The following is a 21923-nucleotide window of genomic DNA, read 5'->3' as shown; positions in this document are numbered from 1 at the left end:
TTGTTTCTGAATGTGCTCAGTTTGATTGTTGCTTCTGTAAAGTCTGAAACCATCATTAAAGGCACAATATGTAGGATTTTTGGATTAAAATATCCAAAAACCACTAGAACAGTGTTATATATTTTGTTGACTTGTCTCAAACTTTATCTCAAATGTTTCCAAGAATGTTTAAATCCAGAGAAATAAGCACTTTTAACCAGGACATGGACCATGTCCATGCAACGTCTATTAATGACATCATACCCGCGTTACCCTCGATTTACATAGTGTGCCTTTAAATAAAAGTACATCTAACTGTGCCCAATATAAGGCAGTTATATTAAACCAATAATCCAGGAAAAACTAGGTTATTGTGGAGCTAATGAAAGTTATTATACACTCTAAAAAATCTTGGGTTATTTTTTCTACCCAAGTCCTGGGTCGAGCCTTTTGGGTCATTTTTTGGGTTAGTTTTCCAGTGTTTGGGTAGTTTTTGTATTACCCAGATCCTGGGTCGGACGTGACAACCCAGCGTTTGGGTCGTTTTTGTGTTACTCAGATCCTGGGTCAGACGTAACAACCCAGCGTTTGGGTCGTTTTTGTGTTACCCAGCTCCTGGGTCACACGTAACAACCCAGTGTTTGGGTAGTTTTTGTATTACCCAGATCCTGGGTCGGACGTAACAACCCAGCGTTTGGGTCGTTTTTGTGTTACTCAGATCCTGGGTCAGACGTAATAACCCAGTGTTTGGGTAGTTTTTGTGTTACTCAGATCCTGGGTCAGACGTAATAACCCAGTGTTTGGGTAGTTTTTGTGTTACTCAGATCCTGGGTCAGACGTAATAACCCAGTGTTTGGGTAGTTTTTGTGTTACTCAGATCCTGGGTCAGACGTAATAACCCAGTGTTTGGGTAGTTTTTGTGTTACTCAGATCCTGGGTCAGACGTAATAACCCAGTGTTTGGGTAGTTTTTGTGTTACCCAGCTCCTGGGTCACACGTAACAACCCAGTGTTTGGGTAGTTTTTGTATTACCCAGATCCTGGGTCGGACGTAACAACCCAGCGTTTGGGTCGTTTTTGTGTTACTCAGATCCTGGGTCAGACGTAATAACCCAGTGTTTGGGTAGTTTTTGTGTTACTCAGATCCTGGGTCACACGTAACAACCCAGCGTTTGGGTAGTTTTTGTGTTACTCAGATCCTGGGTCAGACGTAACAACCCAGCGTTTGGGTCGTTTTTGTGTTACCCAGCTCCTGGGTCACACGTAACAACCCAGTGTTTGGGTAGTTTTTGTATTACCCAGATCCTGGGTCAGACGTAACAACCCAGCGTTTGGGTCGTTTTTGTGTTACTCAGCTCTTGGGTCAGACGTAACAACCCAGCGTTTGGGTCGTTTTTGTGTTACCCAGCTCCTGGGTCACACGTAACAACCCAGTGTTTGGGTAGTTTTTGTATTACCCAGATCCTGGGTCAGACGTAACAACCCAGCGTTTGGGTCGTTTTTGTGTTACCCAGCTCCTGGGTCACACGTAACAACCCAGTGTTTGGGTAGTTTTTGTATTACCCAGATCCTGGGTCAGACGTAACAACCCAGCGTTTGGGTCGTTTTTTTGTTACCCAGCTCCTGGGTCACACGTAACAATCCAGCGTTTGGTTAGTTTTTGTGTTACTCAGATCCTGGGTCGGACGTAACAACCCAGCGTTTGGGTAGTTTTTGTGTTACTCAGATACTGGGTCAGACGTAACAACCCAGTGTTTGGGTAGTTTTTGTGTTACCCAGCTCCTGGGTCAGACGTAACAACCCAGTGTTTGGGTAGTTTTTGTGTTACCCAGCTCCTGGGTCAGATGTAACAACCCAGTGTTTGGGTAGTTTTTGTGTTACCCAGATCCTGGGTCGGACGAAACAACCCAGGGGTTGAGTTATTTATTGCGGGGTTTTTGCGCCCTCTTCAGGAGAGAACAGTGCAGCTCAGTCAAATTGGTGCATGTCTTCAGTAAAATACAGGTTTGTGTACATTTAATTTTATTTAAAAATTCGCTATTGTTCTGTATATCATTTAATTTTATGCAAAGCAACATACAGGGGCGCGATGTGAGTCACCTAAACGAGTCTGTCTTTTCACATGATCGAAACGCCTGATGCCGTGCATAAAATTTTATGATTTCATTCAAAAATATACAGAATATAAATACTTAGGATGTTAAAATATGTTCTCAGAATTGTACACAGATTATTTATGGACAGGTTATGGAGTCAGTCACAGCTTTTTTCAGCTACGAGTGAAACGCAGGCGGCGGTCTGAAGTTATCAGTTCCCCCACCGAACGCGAGTCATCTCCGGCACGAGATCCAGCGCCGTTACGGTGGAAACAGAACAACAGACACTGGTCAATTACGCTTGAATTACTTCTAAATGTTTCATTTTTACTTCTAATATTTGTTAAATGAGCTTAAATGTAGGCAATATGTATTAAAAACGATATAAAATATGCTATACTATAAAATATGATCGAAAATAAAGGAATTATCATGCAAACCAGTGATTGCGTGGAGCATTTAAAAAAAGTTTAGAGGATCTAAGTTAATCTGTAAACATTAATTCATGTATGAAGTAAAAAAAAAAAAAAATAATAATATAGTAAATTATAGTAAAAATGAATCAACCCAATCGCTGGGTTAAATAAACAACCCATCTGTCCTATATTTACCCATCCCTTGGGTTGTTTTTAACCCAGTTTTTTTTATTATCATTTATTTTTACAGTGTTAATATCTAGCATTTCTTAGCCAGCATATATTATCCAGTCCTTGGGTCTGACAAGCTTAACTGTAAAAAAAAAATAAAATAAATAAAAAATGTGTGATATTGTAATTAGTTAAAAGTTTTACTCTATTCACATGTAGTGTCTTCCCATATCAGCACATTTTCATAAGCATTCTCTGTCACATTCTAGAAGATATAATGTCTGTTTAGCTTTAATCTTACCGCTTTGTGTTTTCTGTGAATCGCCTCAGGTTCAATAACGTTTCCAGTTGTGTTTACACTTGTTGCTTAGGAACAAGACAACGCGAACTTCCTTCACATTTGCTATTGGCCAGTTGCGTCAGACGTCATGCCGTGACCCGGATGAACGACGCGCTGTGGTGATGGTGCGCATGTGCCACTTCGTGAGTCAAACGCAACTTCATATCAAATGTTGAAACGCTAATGAAGTCGATTTGACTGCGGATTTCAGAAACCAGAAAGCCGTGTATTCTCGTCCATCCACCGGTATGTCATACAGTGTGTCTGACATTGAGTTGATCAGGAAAAGCTGGACGCAGAAGTTAAACGCCTGTGATATCAATTAATGATTGATTCAGATTCAGATCTGTGATGTGTGTTCCAGGTGCTCATCATGTCCGCTGAAGAGCTGCTGTCTGTGGATTATGAGGTGTATGGCAGAGTGCAGGGCGTGTTCTTTCGAAAATACACCCAGGTAATGCACTCGTGTGTAGGGGCTAGTTGTCACATCAGACAGCATGGTGCTATCCGCAGAATCAATGCACGAACGAGCAGATTCAAATGCATGCATTAAATGTACAGTTAGAAAGTGTCTGCTAATATTTCTCAGGGTGGGTTTATTTTTGGAACATATATGTATATGGGCGATTCTAGAGAATTGGTGCAAACTGCTGTCCCACAACCAAAAAACACATTTGAAAAGCATTTAAGTATTCAAATTTTAGATGTTTACTAAGATCCTTCTGTTATCTATTGAATCCCACAATAATATTTAAAATATCAGTAAGCTGAATGTATATAAAATCATAATTTATTGGGTACTTTCAATTGGGAGGTGGCTGTACCGAACCATAACCCCTAAATTTCAACTTGTGAAAATTATATTGAAATAATTTTTGCAGTTTTTTTTTTTTTAAACAGTGAAGTTAAAAATATATATATTTTATATGTTATTTTTAAATCATGAAACTTTATGTAACAAATGTGTCCCGCATTTTCATGTCACTACCGAAACAGTGTGTGTTTTAGTCCATTGTCCACACTTCTACATTTCTGATCAGGAAATATTCCTGTGTCCCTCCCTCTCATAGCCTCTTTCAGAGTAGATAGGACCATCATTTTGAGTTAAATGTGTTCAAAAGTCTGAAAATCTGTGTGAAACTTTAAGGAATGTCACTACCAAACACCTTTTTCTGAAATTAAGCAAACTTTTCTGGTTGTTATTCCATAAAATGTAGTTTTTATGTGTGTACAACTGTTCAGAACTGTGCTAGCTAACCATGTGCTGATTAGCATCTTTGAGCAGCTCAAAAATATCAAAAATTGTCACTACCGAAACTTCACCACATGTTTCGGCCATGACTGTTTTGGTAGTGACAAAAGGAACACATAATCATTTATTTGGGGGAAATAAACACAATTTTAGCACAGTTATGCAAATCATTAGTATTTTAATATGTTTTAGTGTTTAGTATGAGAGTTAAAATCCTGTAATGTGATGTGGTCACTACCAACACATTACTGTCACTACCGAAAATGTGCCGTCACGACCGAAACATGGGATGTTTTGTCAAAAATAAAGTATATTAAGATGTATAACTAAGATGTTATTATAGTGTTTGGTTCAAACTAATGAATCCTTCACTTTGAAATCAGTATGATAAACTTTATAGACTTTTACAAAGAAAGATTGGATTCAAAATACAACAAATCTCATAAATTACACTTGAAATATTGTTAAAATTGTAATTACTGATTTACCTGTGAACTTTTTATTTATTTATTTATTTATTTTTAACAAAATCTTAATAGGTCAATGTAACTCTTCTTATTAAATTATTTATTATTGTGTTTCGGTAGTGACAAATTTGGGGAAAGGAAAAATATTCCAAAACTTTCTGAAAATACAATATGAGAATTAACTGCACAATTACTAGAACTGTGTACCTTAGATATTATACAATTTGCATACATACAACATTTGTGGTAAAGACTTTTTTTTTTCAAGATGTTTCTGTAGAATGGCTCATATACAAAACATTAAGGTCTTGACTATAAAAACTACTAAACATACAAAAGATGCAGCTAATTGAGCACACTGTCATTTTATGCTATTTAATGGCTTTTTTAAGCAAGTTTAAACAATTATTAAACACAAAACATTTTGGAAAACTGCAAAAATATAAAAGGTAACACAAAAAGTGTTGTTGTGGTCAACAGATATTGTGATTAATGAACTGTGTCAAATTACAACACATAAAATCACAACCTTTCCTGACCAGATATTTCTTAAAAATACTGTGAACAGTTCAATGTTTGGTTAAAATCTTCCTTCATAATGTAAGAGTCAACATGAAATCAAAAGGGACGCCGTTGATGGTCTTAATACACTCTTCAGATTCATCAGTGCATGTTATTTCAAAGAAAACGGTGTGCTTGCTCGGCCTCTTAAACGACTTTAATTTAGCCACCAAAGCCCTCTTATTTGCTTTAGTAATTTTGTTGTGTGTTTTTGTATTTGAGTTGTTTTAACTAGTTCTCTAGGGGTAAGATCAAACCCCATTTCAACAGTTTTTCTCATTAACTGTCCTGTAAAAATTGTAAATTGGTAAAAAAAAGTGAAACAAACAAGAAGTTAGTGGTTTAAGTTTATGAAAATGATTTAAGAACAAAATTTTATATGAAATATATATTTTATAAAACATGTTGAACTCAAAAACCGCTAGAAAATTAAAGCCATAAATCTCAACAAGTTCCAAATTTGAGGTTGATATCTAAAAAAATGAGCTTTCAGTAAGATTTTGTTTGGGCGCAGTACCAAATTTTCCCCACTAGATGCCGGCAGCGGTATAGACAGCGGTGTGATTTGCAGTACTGTAATATTTTTCTCTCTCAAATATTACACAGACACAATTTTTTTAGTACACGAAGAAAAAACCACACTCTGACATCCACACCCACACAATTATAGCTGCATAGTTCATCCAATTGGCTCTGTAATACACAGAAAACAGAAAAAAGCGAGTATTTGCTTTATTGGCCAAACCTAAGAAAATACCACCATTTGGTTAAAAAAAAATGGTAAAATTTTTAATTTTGAAGCGCTGCCAACAGAAAGAAAACCTATTAACAAAGACTGCATCATTGTATAGTTAAATGACCCTGTGATTAAAACTAGCCGTTTTAATGGGTTTCAATGGGGACGGTTTGGTCTTTAAGGTCCTGAGAGGAACTATTGTCATTAACACAGGCAAAATAATCAAAAAAGCAAAACTGAAAAAGACAAAAATGACCTTAAGGACGCACAATAGGTTAAGACTTGTCTTTTTTAACTTCATTTTTATGTTCTTGAATGATTTTACACTTCTCTAAATAACTTTGCTTTACTATAAAATGCTGTGTTCATGAATCCCGCTGGTGTCTGTGTGTGTTTCCAGTCAGAAGGGAAGAGGCTGGGTCTGGTTGGCTGGGTTCAGAACACCGACGCTGGGACGGTTCAGGGGCAGCTGCAGGGTCCGGCCTCCAAAGTCCAGCAGATGCAGCGCTGGCTCCGCACCACCGGCAGCCCGCAGTCACGAATCGCCAAAGCTGAGTTCAAGAACGAGCAAACCATCGACAAACTGGACTTTAAGGATTTCAAAGTTGTTCGTTAATGACAGAACAACTCCATTAGTGTTTATTTAAGTAGATATATACAATACTATTTATTTTAGTGTTTAAAAATCTTCTTTGTGACCTGTTGCCTGTTACTGGTATAAATATGAGGTAAAACACCTTTATTAACATTATATACCAGCTGCTCCTTTACATTTCTGTACAGGAAAACACTGTCTTCCTAACACAACAGCTAATATAACACACTCCACTCCCGTCTTCAGTGTTTCTGTTTTATAATGGCTTGGCTTGTATCATCCGCACAACGAATTTCACCTCCGTTTAATGAGTTCTATACATCAGTGGTAGTTGTGTTAAAGGATTAGTTCACTTTCAAATGAAAATTAGCCCAAGCTTTACTCACCCTCAAGCCATCCTAGGTGTATCTGACTTTCTTCTTTCTGATGAACACAATCAGAGATATATTAATAAATATCCTGACGCATCCAAGCTTTATAATGGCAGTGAACAGGATCAATGAGTATGAAAAAAGTGCATCCATCCATCATAAACATACTCCACACAGCTCCGGGGGGGTTAATAAAGGCCTTCTGAAGAGAAGCGATGCGTTTGTGTAAGAAAAATATCCATATTTAACAAGTTATGAAGTAAAATATCTAGCTTCCTCCAGAACACCTTCCATATTCAACTTACGTACAATTATAGGAAAGTTTTGATATAAATGTATAGATTGCAAAAATCTAAATTATAATCAATGATAAAAAGATGTATAATCAAATGATAATTTTATTTATCTTGTCAATATTTTCACTGGACCACAAAAATTAATTAATTAAAATAAAAATAAAATTATCTGGGGTAATACATATTTATTAAACATGATTTTGCATATAATAAAATACCTGCATTATTAGTCTAAAATGATAAGGTTATAAATTAATAGAGACACTTCTGATGGCGTACAGTGATTTGTTTTTCACTTTCAGTAGATTCTAACTGATGCTTAGCAGATCATTATCAAATGCTTTGGTCCACAGCGATATACAGTACAGTTTTAATAGTGACCGTTCCACACTGATCTAAATTATGTTTAAAAATGTACACTACCTGTCAAGTTTTTGAAAGAAGTCTCTTCTGCTCACCAAGGCTTCATTTATTTGATCAAAATACAGCAAAAACAGTAATATTCAGAATTTTTTTTTTACAATTTAAATAACTGTTTTCTATTTGAATATTTTAAAATGCAATTTATTTCTGTGTTGGCAAAACTGAATAGAAATCTGAAATAGAAAGCTTTTGTAACATTATTACTACCGTTCAAACGTTTGGGCTCAGTAAGAGTTTTTTTTGAAAGAAATTAAAGAAATTAATACTTTTATTCATCAAGGATGCATTAAATTGATCAAAAGTGACAGTAAAGACATTTATAATGTTGCAAAAGATTATATTTCAGATAAATGCTGTTCTTTTGAACTTTCTATTCATCAAATAATTCTGAAAAAAATTGTACACAACTGTTTTCAACATTGATAATAATCATAAATGTTTCTTGATCATCAAATCATCATATCAGAATGATTTGTGAAGGATCATGTGACACTGAAGACTGGAGTAATGATGCTGAAAATTCAGCTTTGATCACAGGAATAAATTACACTTTACTATATATTCACATAGAAAACAGCTGATTTACATTATAATAATATTTCACATTTTCACTGTTTTTTCTGTATTTTGGATCAAATAAATGAAGCCTTGGTGAGCAGAAGAGACTTCTCTCAAAAACATTAAACAATCTTACTGTTCAAAACCTAGTAGTGTATGTTTAAAAAATGTATTTAGTTGCAAAAAGAGTATGATTGTAATCATATTCCACATATTTAGACATAGATGATGAGGAATTGGGTTTGAATAGTAAAAGGCAAAATGAAAAAAACATTGAAATGTGATCTTCTGTCAGAGTTAGCACTGGAATGTGCTTCCCTGTCGGCAGATACAGTACAGCCATGTGTTTATATACAAGTTGTGTACATATTTCAGAAGTGTCGTATTGTTTAGAAATGAGTAACCCAAATTCTCTCAATACAACTACAAAAGTAAGTTTGTCACTTGAGGACCTTCCCTCTCAGAAATTAAATGTAGATGTAGGCTGAAGGTGCACCATGAAGTGGCACTATCCATAAAACCCACCTCTCCATAATTCTTTGCTCTTATGCCATGTTTCATGTGTACATTGACCTGCGTGTCTGGTATTCTCCCAGAACCAAGACTCCAAAATGAATGGATGTATTGTGAAAGAGCCAAACATTCCAGGAAATGAGTGTTCCCCACCCTCTAGTCTCCTTCCAAAGCAGAGACCGGCCGCTTATTTTCTACTGCAGCTTTTTTAAGGCCCAACCACCCATACAGAACCAACTGTGAGATGAATACATTTGATGACGTACGCCACTACTAGCAAATGGCTAAATCGTGTGCTTAGTAAGGGCTGGATACATCACTTCATTATTCTGCAGTTAATACAAAGAAGAAGAATTAAAAATTCTGTTTCATAAACCACAGTCATTTCTTTAGCCACTATGAAGTCACACTAGGCACATCATTTATTTAAACTTCATTCGCACTTAATCTTTTTTGTGACTGAAAACCGGCATTCTGATCTGACTCCATTTAGTTAGCAGTGTCCAGCTTCCAACAATCCAGTCAATTACTGAAGGATGAATCAAATCCCGCCCTACATTATCATTCCAGAAGCCGTTTCACTCGATATACGTCACAATAGGGAAGAAAAGACCTACATTTCATTCTGCATTCAGGACGAGGTTTGAAGTGGGAATATCCTAGTCTCACTTCAGACCTCAGTGAGCTCCAGTCAGTCACACGTCACGTTCACATGTCGACATGACACAACAAGCACATTTTGTGTTTTTCTGTCAGTTAGGCCTATGGCAAAAACATAAATATAGGGTAACACTTTTAAGATGATGTAGTTACACGTTACTATAGTAATGACAGTACATTATGCATAATTACAAGTAACTAACCCTAAACCAAACCATATCCCTAACCGTAACTCTATAGTAAGTACAAATAGTTATTTAATATTACTCAGTACTTAGTTAAGTAAGTACAATGTAACTACGTCACTTAAAATAAAGTAACCTAAAGTGTTCACTTTGAATAAACTTAATGTCTAATGTTAAAGTTTGTTTGTTGGACACAAGGTAGCGCCACACTATAGGTGCGTTCACACCATGTCGTAATTACTTAATTCTGAACTGTATGCTTGTAGAACTTAAGTACAACGAGTAATTACAACATGTAAACTCATAATTTGGTACAAGCTATGACTTGTAGCACATGGCCGCTGTATCACCTGACCACTGCAGATTTAAGGTGTGTTCGACTTGAAGCAGTGCTGTGCAGGCCGATCGGCTTATGACATTAAAGTACTGCGAGTGCGATTCGAAATTTCGGTAATTACGACATGGCGTGAACACAGCATATGCTCGCTGAGGTCGGGGTTAATCGATCTGCCCCGACTTCACAGGTTGAAAGTCTTCGAGCAGCGTATGGAGATGGGAAAAATCCAAATTAAGAGTTGGCTGGAACAAAGCAAAAAAAAAAAAAAACATATTATTGTGAGAGTGCAAAAAAATCAATCTTCCGAACCAAGCCTTTCCTTTACCCAAATTACACAGTGATAAACCTATAATACTGATTAGTAGCCTATTTTAAAGCTGTCCGGATGGACGTCACGTCACGGCTGTGGATAGCATGAAGCTGAAAGTTTGTTGTAAGAACATAGAAACCGTTATTTATTTGTCCATCCGCTCCGAAAATATGTCCTGGGACATGTATCTGTATACATGTACACCTGTGTGATGAATCTAACATGCAAAAAGAGGAGCAGAAGCACAACCAAAACACTGTTCTTCTGCAAGACACATGCAGTTTTATTTTTTAACCACTAGAGGGCCAAATGTGAATGTATATACTGTTACAGTGTAGCTTTAAGATGATCATTTCATGATGTCAGAAACAAAACTTCGACCACAACTCCTCTCACTGCTCTCATCATTGTTATGCAGAATATTTACAGACTAAAGAACTGTTTATAGAAATGCATGTTTCTATGCACAGGGGTAATCTCATTATCTGCACTGTAAAAAATCCATAATCTGAAAACAAAACAGGGTTCACAAACTGTCTAAATATGTTCTATAAAACTGCATCTTAGTAAGATATGTCAACGTTTGAATCACTAAAGTTTTTATTATTATTCTTTGTACATTTGTATCGTAAGATATTCGAGCAAGTTGAAACCCAGTACTTACATTTAAAAGTGTAATCCTGCATCTAGTCGTCACCAGCGTGCAGTGAATCTTGGGATAGGCTTGGCTGCAATGGATCCACTCGTTCTATCCTGCTATAGAGAGCTAAAATATTCTTTTATTTTGAACTGTTGCATACAGTGACCCAGTAGTGCACAACACAACAAAATTTAAAAAGCAAACATAAGTTTACAACACAACGGACTCGAGCCACAACACAACAGAATCGAGCCACAACACAACGAAATTGAGCCACAACACAACAGAATCGAGCCACAACACAGCGAAATCGAGCCACAACACAACGAAATAAAGCCACAACACAACAGAATCGAGCCACAACACAATGGAATTTTATTATTATTCTTTGTATATTTGTATCGTAAGATATCGAGTTGAAACCCAGTACTTACATTTAAAAGTGTAATCCCACATCTAGTCGTCACCAGCGCGCAGTGAATCTTGGCTTTGACTTTGTTTTTGCTCAGTTCCCATGTTTCCTGTGTATGTGTCGGTCACCATAGAAACTCATCAGATCATCACCTGTGTCTTGTTTGTTCATTAGTGTCCTGTGCATTTATACCCCTCCCAGTTTTTTACTCCTTTATCGAGTATTGTTTCAACATATTTTGAAATGTTGTTTGCCTTGCGCATGTAGATAACCTGGTTTTTGTTACCCTGTGTGGATTTAACTGTTTGAGGTTTGACATTAGGGGCTTTCACAACGAATAATTATAGGAACTCAGTTATAGGAACTAGCCACTAGGATATATTATTTCTCCCCCGGGCCACGATCCTGGTTGCATTCGCACCAGGAATAGGAACTCTGAAGCTGCCGACTGCGGCGTCTTTAAGCGCAGCATTTACAAATGTTAAAAACCAGTGAATGGAGGATGCCGTGATCGGAGCTGTGTTTGTTGTGTGTCGTGGCTTTCGTGATAATGGAGATGGAATGTAAACGCATAATCTACGCGACTGAAAGAGCAAAAGTGGGGCTAAGAGACGAAATCTCCTACGACAACTTTTTAGTATTACATATCGTCGAAGTGGAGAAAAGAACACAACCCTGCAGACAACAGGTAAATGCCGTTATCGCTGTTTTCCATGCTTGTGAAGTAAATATGTTTACATGGCTCTTTAAAAATGGCGGGTACCGGTGTTTGACATGTGTTTGACCGATCAACGTACACTCACGTCACAGATAGTTCCTATAGAGCTGGTTTAGACCCTACTCTGAAGTACGAGCTAATTTAGTTCCCCCAAAAGGAGTTCCTAGAACTAAAATAGTTCCTAGTTCCTGCGGTGCGAACACGGCAAAATCTGGGAACTTCAGCCAATAGTTCTAGGAACTATGAAAAGGTTCATCCGGTGCGAAAGCCCCTAGTTGTTTGGGGGGAGAATGAATAACTAAGGGGCTGTTTACACTACACAGTTTTCATCGGAAAACTTTTTATGCATTTTGGCCGTTCAGGACAATGGTGTTTTGCGGGCCTGAAAACACAAACTTTTGAAAACAGGTTTCAAAGTGACATCATGCACGTGTATTATGAGTTCAGTCTATAGGTGCGTAGTGTTTCTTTACAAAGTGATCGTCGCCATCTACCGGCCTGGCAGCAATATACAGCGTTTTGACAACATTGTTGTCTGTACACGAAAAATGCAGAGAAAAAACCTTTCGGTTTTTAGTACATCGTTGTCATGTAAACAAACAAGTTCACCAATATGATATTTTCACATTCAAAAGATTGACAGGTGAGATTTGGCCAACACTTCCCATTATAAAAACACCAGGGTTATGCACCGTGCACTGAATTGAGAATGCCTTTAAAATTCCAATTCTTTAAATGAATTTGAATTGAGAAATTCAAAGAAATCCATATGATGACATATTAGAAAGCAAAATTCCCTTTAATAGAATTTGAAATGAGAAATGAAAACTTTGAATGTTGGCTTGACAAAGCCTTGATAGTTTAGAAGGCCTTGAGGATTGAAAGTTTAACCTGTACAGACATATTTTCTTTAAAGTGTAATTCAGTGTGTTCTTTTTTCAGTACTGTCATTCCAATTCAACTTCTTGGGGGGCCAATTAAAATTCACACTCATCATGAACTGAAAGTCAGTCAGTTCTTCAATTCTGAATTTTGCACAACCCTGATGGATTCAGTGTTTAATCATTTGAGGCATCTAAATTCACTAAATGACATTTTCATATTCAGAGGTTGTAGTGGGACTGTCAACAGGTGTCATTTCAGAAAAAAAAAAAAAATTAATGAATTTATATTTTACATTTTAAGAGCAGTGGTAGTTTCTCTGTAGTGTGTGATTTAGCCAATAGGGATTATACAGTTAGGCTATTTCAGACATTATTTTACCCACCCTCAAAACGCATCAGTTCTGCACAAATCAAGTAAATCACTTTAATGTCCTAAACTTTATTTTAAGGGGTCATGAACTGAGAAATCCACTTTTCCTTGAGCTTTTGATATATAAGAGGTCATCGTACTATAAGAATATCCTGTAAGTTTCAGAACTGAAAACTTCCTTGTTAGTCCAATAAAAGCTTTTATTGACACCAGACCCAGAGAACGACTGATCCTGGAATGTGTCTATAGATAGATGAAACTCCGCCTCCACAGAAGAAATCAACGCCTACTTCATCATTGTAACGTTAGCCCCGCCCACTGGTGTGTTAGTGAGATGAGGAGGAGAGAAGAGCGATACAGGACTAAAATAACATTACCTTTCAAAGGATCCTAATGCAGGAATATGATTATTTATTAATACACTGCAACCTTTCATGCCACGATCTAAATATAATGCCATAGATCTAAATGTAATGCAACACTTTTCATGATTAACCTTGAGAGCTGTAATAGTAAAAACATGCTAAAAGTTTTCGAGGGAGTAATACTTTGCTATTTCATAGGCAAAGATGTCAGCCAATCACAGCAGTGGGCGTTTACACTGAAGTCTCACAGCAGACACGCCCCTTAAAACAGAGCGTTCAAATCAGAGGGATAAAATCAAGGTCGGAAAAATGCCTTTTATTTCTAAATTATGACAATTTTTGATGTAAAAAGCATACTAACATTATAAGTGACCCCAGGAAACATTATAAAACACTGCAGTTCATGACACCTTTAATGCTGTAAACTCACTTTATGTCTGCCTGATCATTACACAAATACACAACACGCTCTTATAAACATAATGCCATTAGACACTATCTAGGCTATAGAACCTTTTCAGCTTAGTTATATTTTGCTATCTGCGCAATATGCCCATTTGTATTACTGACATGCGTCTGAACGCGTTTTGCAGAGAAAAAACGCAAATGCACTGCACAAAACACAAAGCAGCAGCTTCAGCCCAGACACATGCTCAGCACTGGAATCCCAACACGTAGTTATCCTTATATGGCCATTTTCCTGTTTGGCAGTGTTACGTCACTGCGTGACGTGAGCAGGTGCAGATGCGGAGACTGGAGAGGATGGAGACGCGCATTAAATATACATTTGATTAGGCCTATATTAGCCATTGCAAAACGGCTTAACAAAATATATAATCATCAATAAAGTTATTTCTACTAAAAAGTCGGTCCAATATCTTTTTTTTACCTTTCTTTCTTTCAGTTTTTGTTGCTGAATTAGCTATGCAACATGACAACAGAACGCAGATCAAATACTGTTGTGTCGAATATGAGCATCAGTTTGCATGAAATGGTCATGTTTTAAAATAAATCATGCATTATTCATAAGGTCTTTATGCATATCAGGGTCCATTAGAATTTTATGAATGAATATGTAGCACGGACCACGTTTCGTCCTCGCGGGGGATCACCATCGATTCACGCGCGCAGCTTCACTACAGTAACCTTTAGTGAAAGCAAATCTTAGCTGAATATGGATTAAACAATAATATGCACAAATGTGCACAGAAAACTCGGTTCTCCTCGCATGTCCTTCAGAGGAGCTCCCCACATGCGGAATGGTACGGCCCGTTTCATTCATAAAATTCAGGCGCACTATAAATAGGAGCTCGCGCAGCTGAGTGTCACTGACCAGGTTTATAAACCTGGAGAGAGCGACTCCAACATCACGAAGCGAGCTTCTTGGACCAGAAGAGCTGGAATCCACTCAATAGTTTTGTCTTTCCGTGAGTGCTGGAGAAATGTTCCTGAGCAAAGCGAAGACTGATCCGGACTCTGCCGGGGACGCGCGCGCGCACAAACCTCGCGCGGATGCGCCGATGGACAGCAGCAGCTCACAGGTATGACAGATGCTTTCACTTTCATGCCATACATCATCATAAAGCCCAAGCCACCCGATGCATGTTGTTTAATTGCTAATACATAACACAAATGCATCCCTGGAGATGTATTATTCTGAGTAGTGTTATTAAATGTTTGCGTATTTTGAATAGGCCAGCGCACTATTGCTTCATCTCTTTATGAATGTGTTGAATGCGATGTTGTGTCGCGCATCCTTTGCAATGCAGTGAAACCCGCTAAAGCATTGTAAGAATGCAGCTGTTCATTGAGAAAAATAAATCCAGTGAGGAGAGCCCACAGCAGCTCTGCGTAAGCATTGACGTCAGAGACAATGCAAAAGTTAAATATTGATCAGGAGACTATTTTTAGATGCTCGAGTGTATTTAAAGAAAGAGTCCATAAGTGTAAACTGAAAATTAATAAAGAGACCTTTTAAAGTCTGGCTATCCAGATGCGCGTAAATCAGTGTTGTGTTTATGTAGCTAGACTTATATATATTTCCGTCGCAATCACCATCACAGGGCTCGTGCGCGGATGCCGAGTCTCCGGGCTCGTTCGTCCCGACGGTCACGGCGATCTCCAGCACGCCAGACCTGCAGTGGATGGTCCAGCCGACGATCATCACGTCTGTGTCTCCGTCTCTGGCTAGAGCCGAAAGCAAGACCAAGAGCGCTGGGAACAAGGGGAAATGCGCTGCCAGGAAGAGCAAGAGCGAGCAGGTACGTGTCTGCGTGTCTGGCACGCGTGCTGATCTGTGTTGGAGCATGTGCCTGGATGGGATTGATGGGGATGCAGCTCTAGCTTTGGCATGTTGCCTAGACCAGCAGCATCCACTTTATATTCAGGTCACAGCAAGTCTGCAACAATAGACTATTTTTAGACGCATTGCAGAGAAAGACGCTTTTGAATAATTGGCGATAGAAGTCGAGCATTTTAGCACTGATTCTTCGAGATGACAAGTGCAATTCGTCTTGCTTTGACTAGCTCTCTCCGGAGGAAGAGGAGAAGAAGAGGATCAGGAGAGAGAGAAATAAAATGGCTGCAGCGAAGTGTCGCAACAGACGGAGAGAACTCACCGACACCCTGCAGGCAGTGAGTACAGACATAATGACGTTTAAAAACTACAGTTCATTCACAAAATTATGTCTCTGTTTACTTACGCACTATTACAAAAGTAATCCATGATACGACGCAATCCAAGCTAACAAAATATTGCTGTTCTCTGAACGCTCGAAACTTGTGTTTTAAAAACATCTATGCGCACGTTAAGGGAACATTCCCTTCCCAAACATTATGGGAATGTTACTTTTGAATGTTCTGAAACAATTAGTAACATTTAACATAAAAAAAAACCTCCCATGAACTATGTATATTTTTGCTGACGTTTTGAGAACATTATTGATAACTCCAAAAACAACCCAAGTTGGCTTGAAAATGGACAAACCCAGCGGTTGGGTTAAATGTTTGACCCTGCTGGGTAGTTTTATTTAACTCAACTAATGATTAAGAATTACTGTATTTCTTGCTTAAAATGAACCCAAAGAATGCTGGAAATGTTTAATAAATGAACATGAATTAATAATAATTAAACAATAAACATTTATTAAATTGCTTATTAATAAGTGTTCACCTTTTGATTATTATTGTTGCCTCTAGTAATTATGTGTCTGATTTTTAATTTCCAACATATTTTGGGTTCATTTTAAGCCAGACATATAGTCATTTTTAAACAATAGTTGAGTTAAATAAAACTGCCCATTCACTGCGTTTGTCCATTTTCAACCCAACTTGGGTTGTTTTTAACACAGCAGTGTTAAATGTACATTCTATTAATGTTACCGGAAGAACGTTTGTTCATAACTTTGCGAGAACATTTGCCAAAGTTCTGAGAACGATCCCTGTTAGATGGGATTGTCCAAGGCTTCTGAAGACATATGATGTACATACTAAGAACAGACCCAAATTTAAAGGTGAAGTGTGAAATTCAAAATAATGATTGTTTTCAGACATTCGCTCGCTCAGACAAACATACAGACCCATCGGCCAAACCTTTGTCATCGAGTTGTTGTGAGGGCTAGTTGGGATGCTCAAACAAACAAGAGCAATATTTACAATGTTCAGACGAATCCACCTACCAAACATGCTAAAGGTGCGGTCACATGTACCGTTGTTCAGAGATTTTTCGCAGATGAAATCCAGTTATTTCAACTGGAATCCACACGTTAGGGCAAAAGATTTCCCCATGCAGATTTTGCATCAGGGCTCAAGTTGGTCACACTAATTTTCCGTGTTGATCAAATTCATACATCACCACATTATTGGAGCCTTTTATCTTTTGCTATTGGAGCAAATGGGAATTAATTAATTATATTTGCTGTCATCTCCACTTCACCACTATAGACATTTGATGACTTCTACTTCTGAGAACCCCAGAGATGTGAAAAGATTTCACAGTCGGACATTTTTGCCTGTGAAATTGTGCTGACAACTCGATAATGTGACCTTAGATGTTAATAGTTCACCCAAAAAATGAGAATCCATCATTTACTCAAGCCTCATGTCATTCCAAACCCATAATACTTTATTTCATCTTCGGACTGAAGATATTTTAAATTTAATCTGAGAGATTTCGAAAATATGTTCACCCAGAACTCAAAACTTCCATTAAGAGATAAATCAATATGAATGGAGCGGTTTAAGTCTTATGAAGAGACACGGTCGTGTTATATAAGGAATAGATTTAATTTCTCCTTTTAGTCACATCTAAACATTAAGCAGCGAACCCATTTATAGCATTCAAAATTGTTCACGGAAGCTCAAGCATGAGAACCAATGAGGTTCATTCTCGCATCATGCATCACGTCTAAGCTTTCGCAAAAACCAATGAGGTTTGTTCTAGTGTGTCAGTATGGTTGAGCTTCTGTTTATGTTCGCTGATCAATGTTTATACATAAATAAAAGCCTAAATTCAATCTCTTCATCATTTAAAGTAGGGTACACAAACATGACAGTTCGGTATGTCCCTCATACTGAAGTCACGGTTCGGTACAGCAGGGGCAGAAAACTAAACATTTATTAAACAGTGGTTTATTGAACAAATTGTGTCTCTCTCTTTAAATAAATTCTATTATCATTTTCTTAAGGATGAAAAAAACTCTATCTCAGCTAATGCTGTAAACTATATAGGGAGCCCTTTCTTGAACATTATTTATTTTTGTACTTCACTTCATTTTTGAAATATAATCATTTACTCAGTTACTGTCATAACCTGTTTTCATTACAAATTTATTTAAACATATATTAAATAATCAAGATAATACTAACAGGTAAATAGGTAATATAGTGCATATATTTAGTGAAATGCTCCTCTGGTGAACTATCATGCTGTGGACTAAATGACTGACCTGAGGTAAATGCAATGCTACGTGAGATATTATTCTCAAGCTGTTTTATTGATGTCTTTCTGCAGTTGAAACACTGGTTGAGAGACTGCACATAAATATATCTATGCATAGATCGTCTCTTTTTTGTGGTGGTTAGCAAACAGTGTTGTATTACCACGGGGCCCCCTTCTGGATTGGAGTGTGGATCGCCTGTGACTGACTGTATTCGTTGTCTGATTGTATGCACCGAACCTTGATATCCGTACTGTGACCATTCCGGACAAATACATGTACGGTTACACCCTTAATATAAAGTGATTTGTGTCTCTTCTGAAGACTTGATTCATACAGATTTATTTTACGATCTCTTTATGAATGTTTTGAAGCATCAGAGTTTTGGGTAAATAGACTTTCAATCTCTCAGATATAATTAAAACGATCTTCATTTGTGTTCTGAAGATGAATGAAAGTCTTACAGGTTTGGAATGGCATGAGAGTGAGTAAATGATGGGTGAACAATTCCTTTAAATCTGTCTGTTTGTGGAATAACCCAGTTTTTGGTTTCTCCAGGAAACAGACAAGCTAGAAGAGGACAAAGCCGCCCTCCAGGCTGAAATCGAGAGTCTCCTGAAGGAAAAGGAGAGGCTTGAGTACGTTCTCGCCACTCATAAACCTCTTTGCCAACTGCCTGAAGAGCTGGACTGCCTGTTTCCAGAGTCTCCTCAGCCGCTTCCAACTCCCGAAACGTCCAGCAAACTCTCAGAGGATAGTCCGCAAGATGGCACTTCCCTGCAGGACATGGAGATCCCAACGGTACCTTCCACTGCTATTTCTGGGAACTCCAACATCCTGTTGTGCTCCAGTGCAGAGGTCAGTTTGTGCGACCTCGAGCCCTCTCTGGACATCAGGGACGAGCTCCTTGTCACCGTCGACGAGGACCGGGTCTCGGCGGAAACAGCTCGCTCCGTCCCCGACATTGACCTGTCCGGCTCGCTGGGCATCACGGACTGGGAAACCCTGTACAAGTCTGTGGCCAATGATCTCGAACCTTTGAGCACCCCAGTGGTGAGCGCTTCCACACCCACCTGCAGCAACTATCTGTCTGTATTTACCTTCGCCTGCCCCGAGCTGGACTCCCTGGCCGAGGGACTGGATGGTTGCAAAGGTGGCGTGACCAAAGCAGAATCTAGCGTCGATATCCTCAACTCTCCAACCCTTCTTGCCTTATAAATGCAAGTGTAGATGATGTAATGTCATGATATTGTTCTTAATATCTATTGGATATCGCTGTGTTATGATGTCCAGATGTGTGATGTTGATGTAAAGCCTATGGAAGCTTGTTTCCGCCACGGAATAAAAAATAAAAAAGGTAATTGTAACTTTGTATCTCAAAATTTGGACATATTTTTCCTCGCAATTGCGTGTACATCTCGCAATTCCGACTTTTTTCTCAGAATTGAGATATAAACTCGCAATTGCGAGTTATAAAGTCCAAATTGCGAGATTTAAAGTCACAATTTTGAGAAAAAAAGTCGCAATTATGAGAAATAAAGTCAGAATTGCAAGATATAAACTCGCAATTACGAGTTATAAAGTCAGACCTCTGAGATATAAAATCGCAATTCTGAGAAATAAAAGTCACAATTATGAGTAATAAAGTCGCAATTATGAGAAATAAAGTCAAAATTATAAGAAATAAAGTCAGAATTGCAAGATATAAACTTGCAATTGTGTTATAAAGTCCTACATGCGAGATATAAAATTGCAATTCTGAGAAATAAAGTCGCAATTCTGAGAAATAAAGTCAAAATTATGAGAAATAAAGTCAGAATTGCAAGATATAAACTCGCAATTGAGAGTTATAAAGTCCGACATGCGATATAGAAAGTCAGAATTATGAGAAATAAAGTCCGAATTGCGAGATATAAACTTGCACTTCGAAAAAAGTCAGCTCACAATTCTGACAATTTCTTACAATTGCGACTTTATATCACGCAATTATAACTTTATTTCTCAAAATTGTGACTTTATAACTTACAATTGCGAGTTTATATCTTGCAATTCTGACTTTATTTCTCATAATTTTGTGTTTATTTCTCATAATTGCGACTTTATTTCTCAGAATTGCAATTTTATATCTCGCAAGTAGGACTTTATAACACAATTGCGAGTTTATATCTGCTCAAAAATATAAATAAAGTCAGAATTGCAAGACATAAAGTCACAATTCTGAGAAATAAATTCGCAATTATAAGAAATAAAGTCTGAATTTCGAGATATAAACTCACAATTCTGACTTTATTTCTCATAATTGTGACTTTATATCTCACAATTCAGATGTTATTACTCACAACTGTGAGTTTATATTTCAATTCTGAGAAAAAAAATCAGAAGTACGAGATGTAAACTCGAAATTGTGAGAAAAAAAGTCAGAATTGTGAGATAAAAAGTTGCAATTACCATTTTTATTTTTTATTCTGTGGCGGAAACAAGCTTCCACAGAAGCCAGCTGTTCTGTGGCTGCATCCATGTAATGTGTGAGGGTCGGGGTTTTACTTTCTTCCAGATACATTTGATGTAGCCCAAATACAAGAGCATGGATAATTATCTTATACGAGCAGATATGAACTATGTTCTGGTTTGAAAAGCATGCACGAGATATCATGAATATATATATATATATTTAAATATATATAACATATATAGTATATATGTATCAGTTCCATATTTGTTTGATCTGGTGCTAAGTTCTGTGGAATTGACTGCAGTTTTGTGTTTGTTTTCTATGGCAATAGATTATCGACTCGTGTTGTGCTTTAATATACAGTCATCAGAGTTATCGCATACCTCAGTGTCATCATTCGACTGTGTTTTCACATTGTTCTTAAATGTTTAGAGTTTTCCATGAAAACATCCAGTGCTATATCGATGGAGATGTATTTTATGATAATTTATTTTTCTACATTTTAAATTTGACTTCTTTGTCAAATGAAAAGAACAAAATGAGCATTGATTGCTGAATAAATATTCACAATATATACAATCATGCACTGGTGTTCTCGTGTCCTTTGTTTCAAAATAAATCGCTGATAGAAAGTATTTAATATTTGGCATGTATTTTCACACAGCTTAAGCAGTCATCCTCACACCAATGTGTTCAGTTACAGGCTATGAGGTTATCTTATTTCAGTGTGCTTTTATTCGATATGATTTACGGTATTATATATGGCCACAAACCACGGATTCAAGCACCAGTGGCTCATGTGGACGATTACAATTGAAATGTACAATAAACACTGGTGTCAAAAGAGACATCTGACTTCCAAAGGAAATCACTCCCTCTT

The 21923-nt window shown here is 37.5% G+C and overlaps 2 protein-coding genes across 2 annotated transcripts; both read left to right on the top strand.

The window, feature by feature from the left end:
* The first annotated feature begins 3086 nt into the window (after nt 1-3086).
* On the top strand, nt 3087-6853 carry acyp1 (acylphosphatase 1, erythrocyte (common) type). Its single transcript, XM_051866947.1, has 3 exons — nt 3087-3247; nt 3366-3455; nt 6418-6853. The coding sequence occupies exons 2-3, from the start codon at nt 3375-3377 to the stop codon at nt 6631-6633; spliced, it is 297 nt and encodes a 98-aa protein (XP_051722907.1). The 5' UTR covers nt 3087-3247; nt 3366-3374; the 3' UTR covers nt 6634-6853.
* A 4451-nt stretch (nt 6854-11304) lies between these two features.
* Nucleotides 11305-21625, top strand: fosaa (v-fos FBJ murine osteosarcoma viral oncogene homolog Aa). Its single transcript, XM_051866934.1, has 4 exons — nt 11305-15195; nt 15718-15915; nt 16181-16288; nt 19150-21625. Exons 1-4 carry the CDS (start codon nt 15097-15099, stop codon nt 19807-19809), a joined length of 1065 nt encoding a protein of 354 aa, XP_051722894.1. The 5' UTR covers nt 11305-15096; the 3' UTR covers nt 19810-21625.
* The last annotated feature ends 298 nt before the right edge of the window (nt 21626-21923 follow it).

The sequence above is a fragment of the Ctenopharyngodon idella genome, chromosome 17 (assembly GCF_019924925.1).
Source record: "Ctenopharyngodon idella isolate HZGC_01 chromosome 17, HZGC01, whole genome shotgun sequence".
In the NCBI taxonomy this organism is placed as follows: domain Eukaryota; kingdom Metazoa; phylum Chordata; class Actinopteri; order Cypriniformes; family Xenocyprididae; genus Ctenopharyngodon; species Ctenopharyngodon idella.
This window is presented reverse-complemented; position numbering and strand designations above follow the sequence as displayed.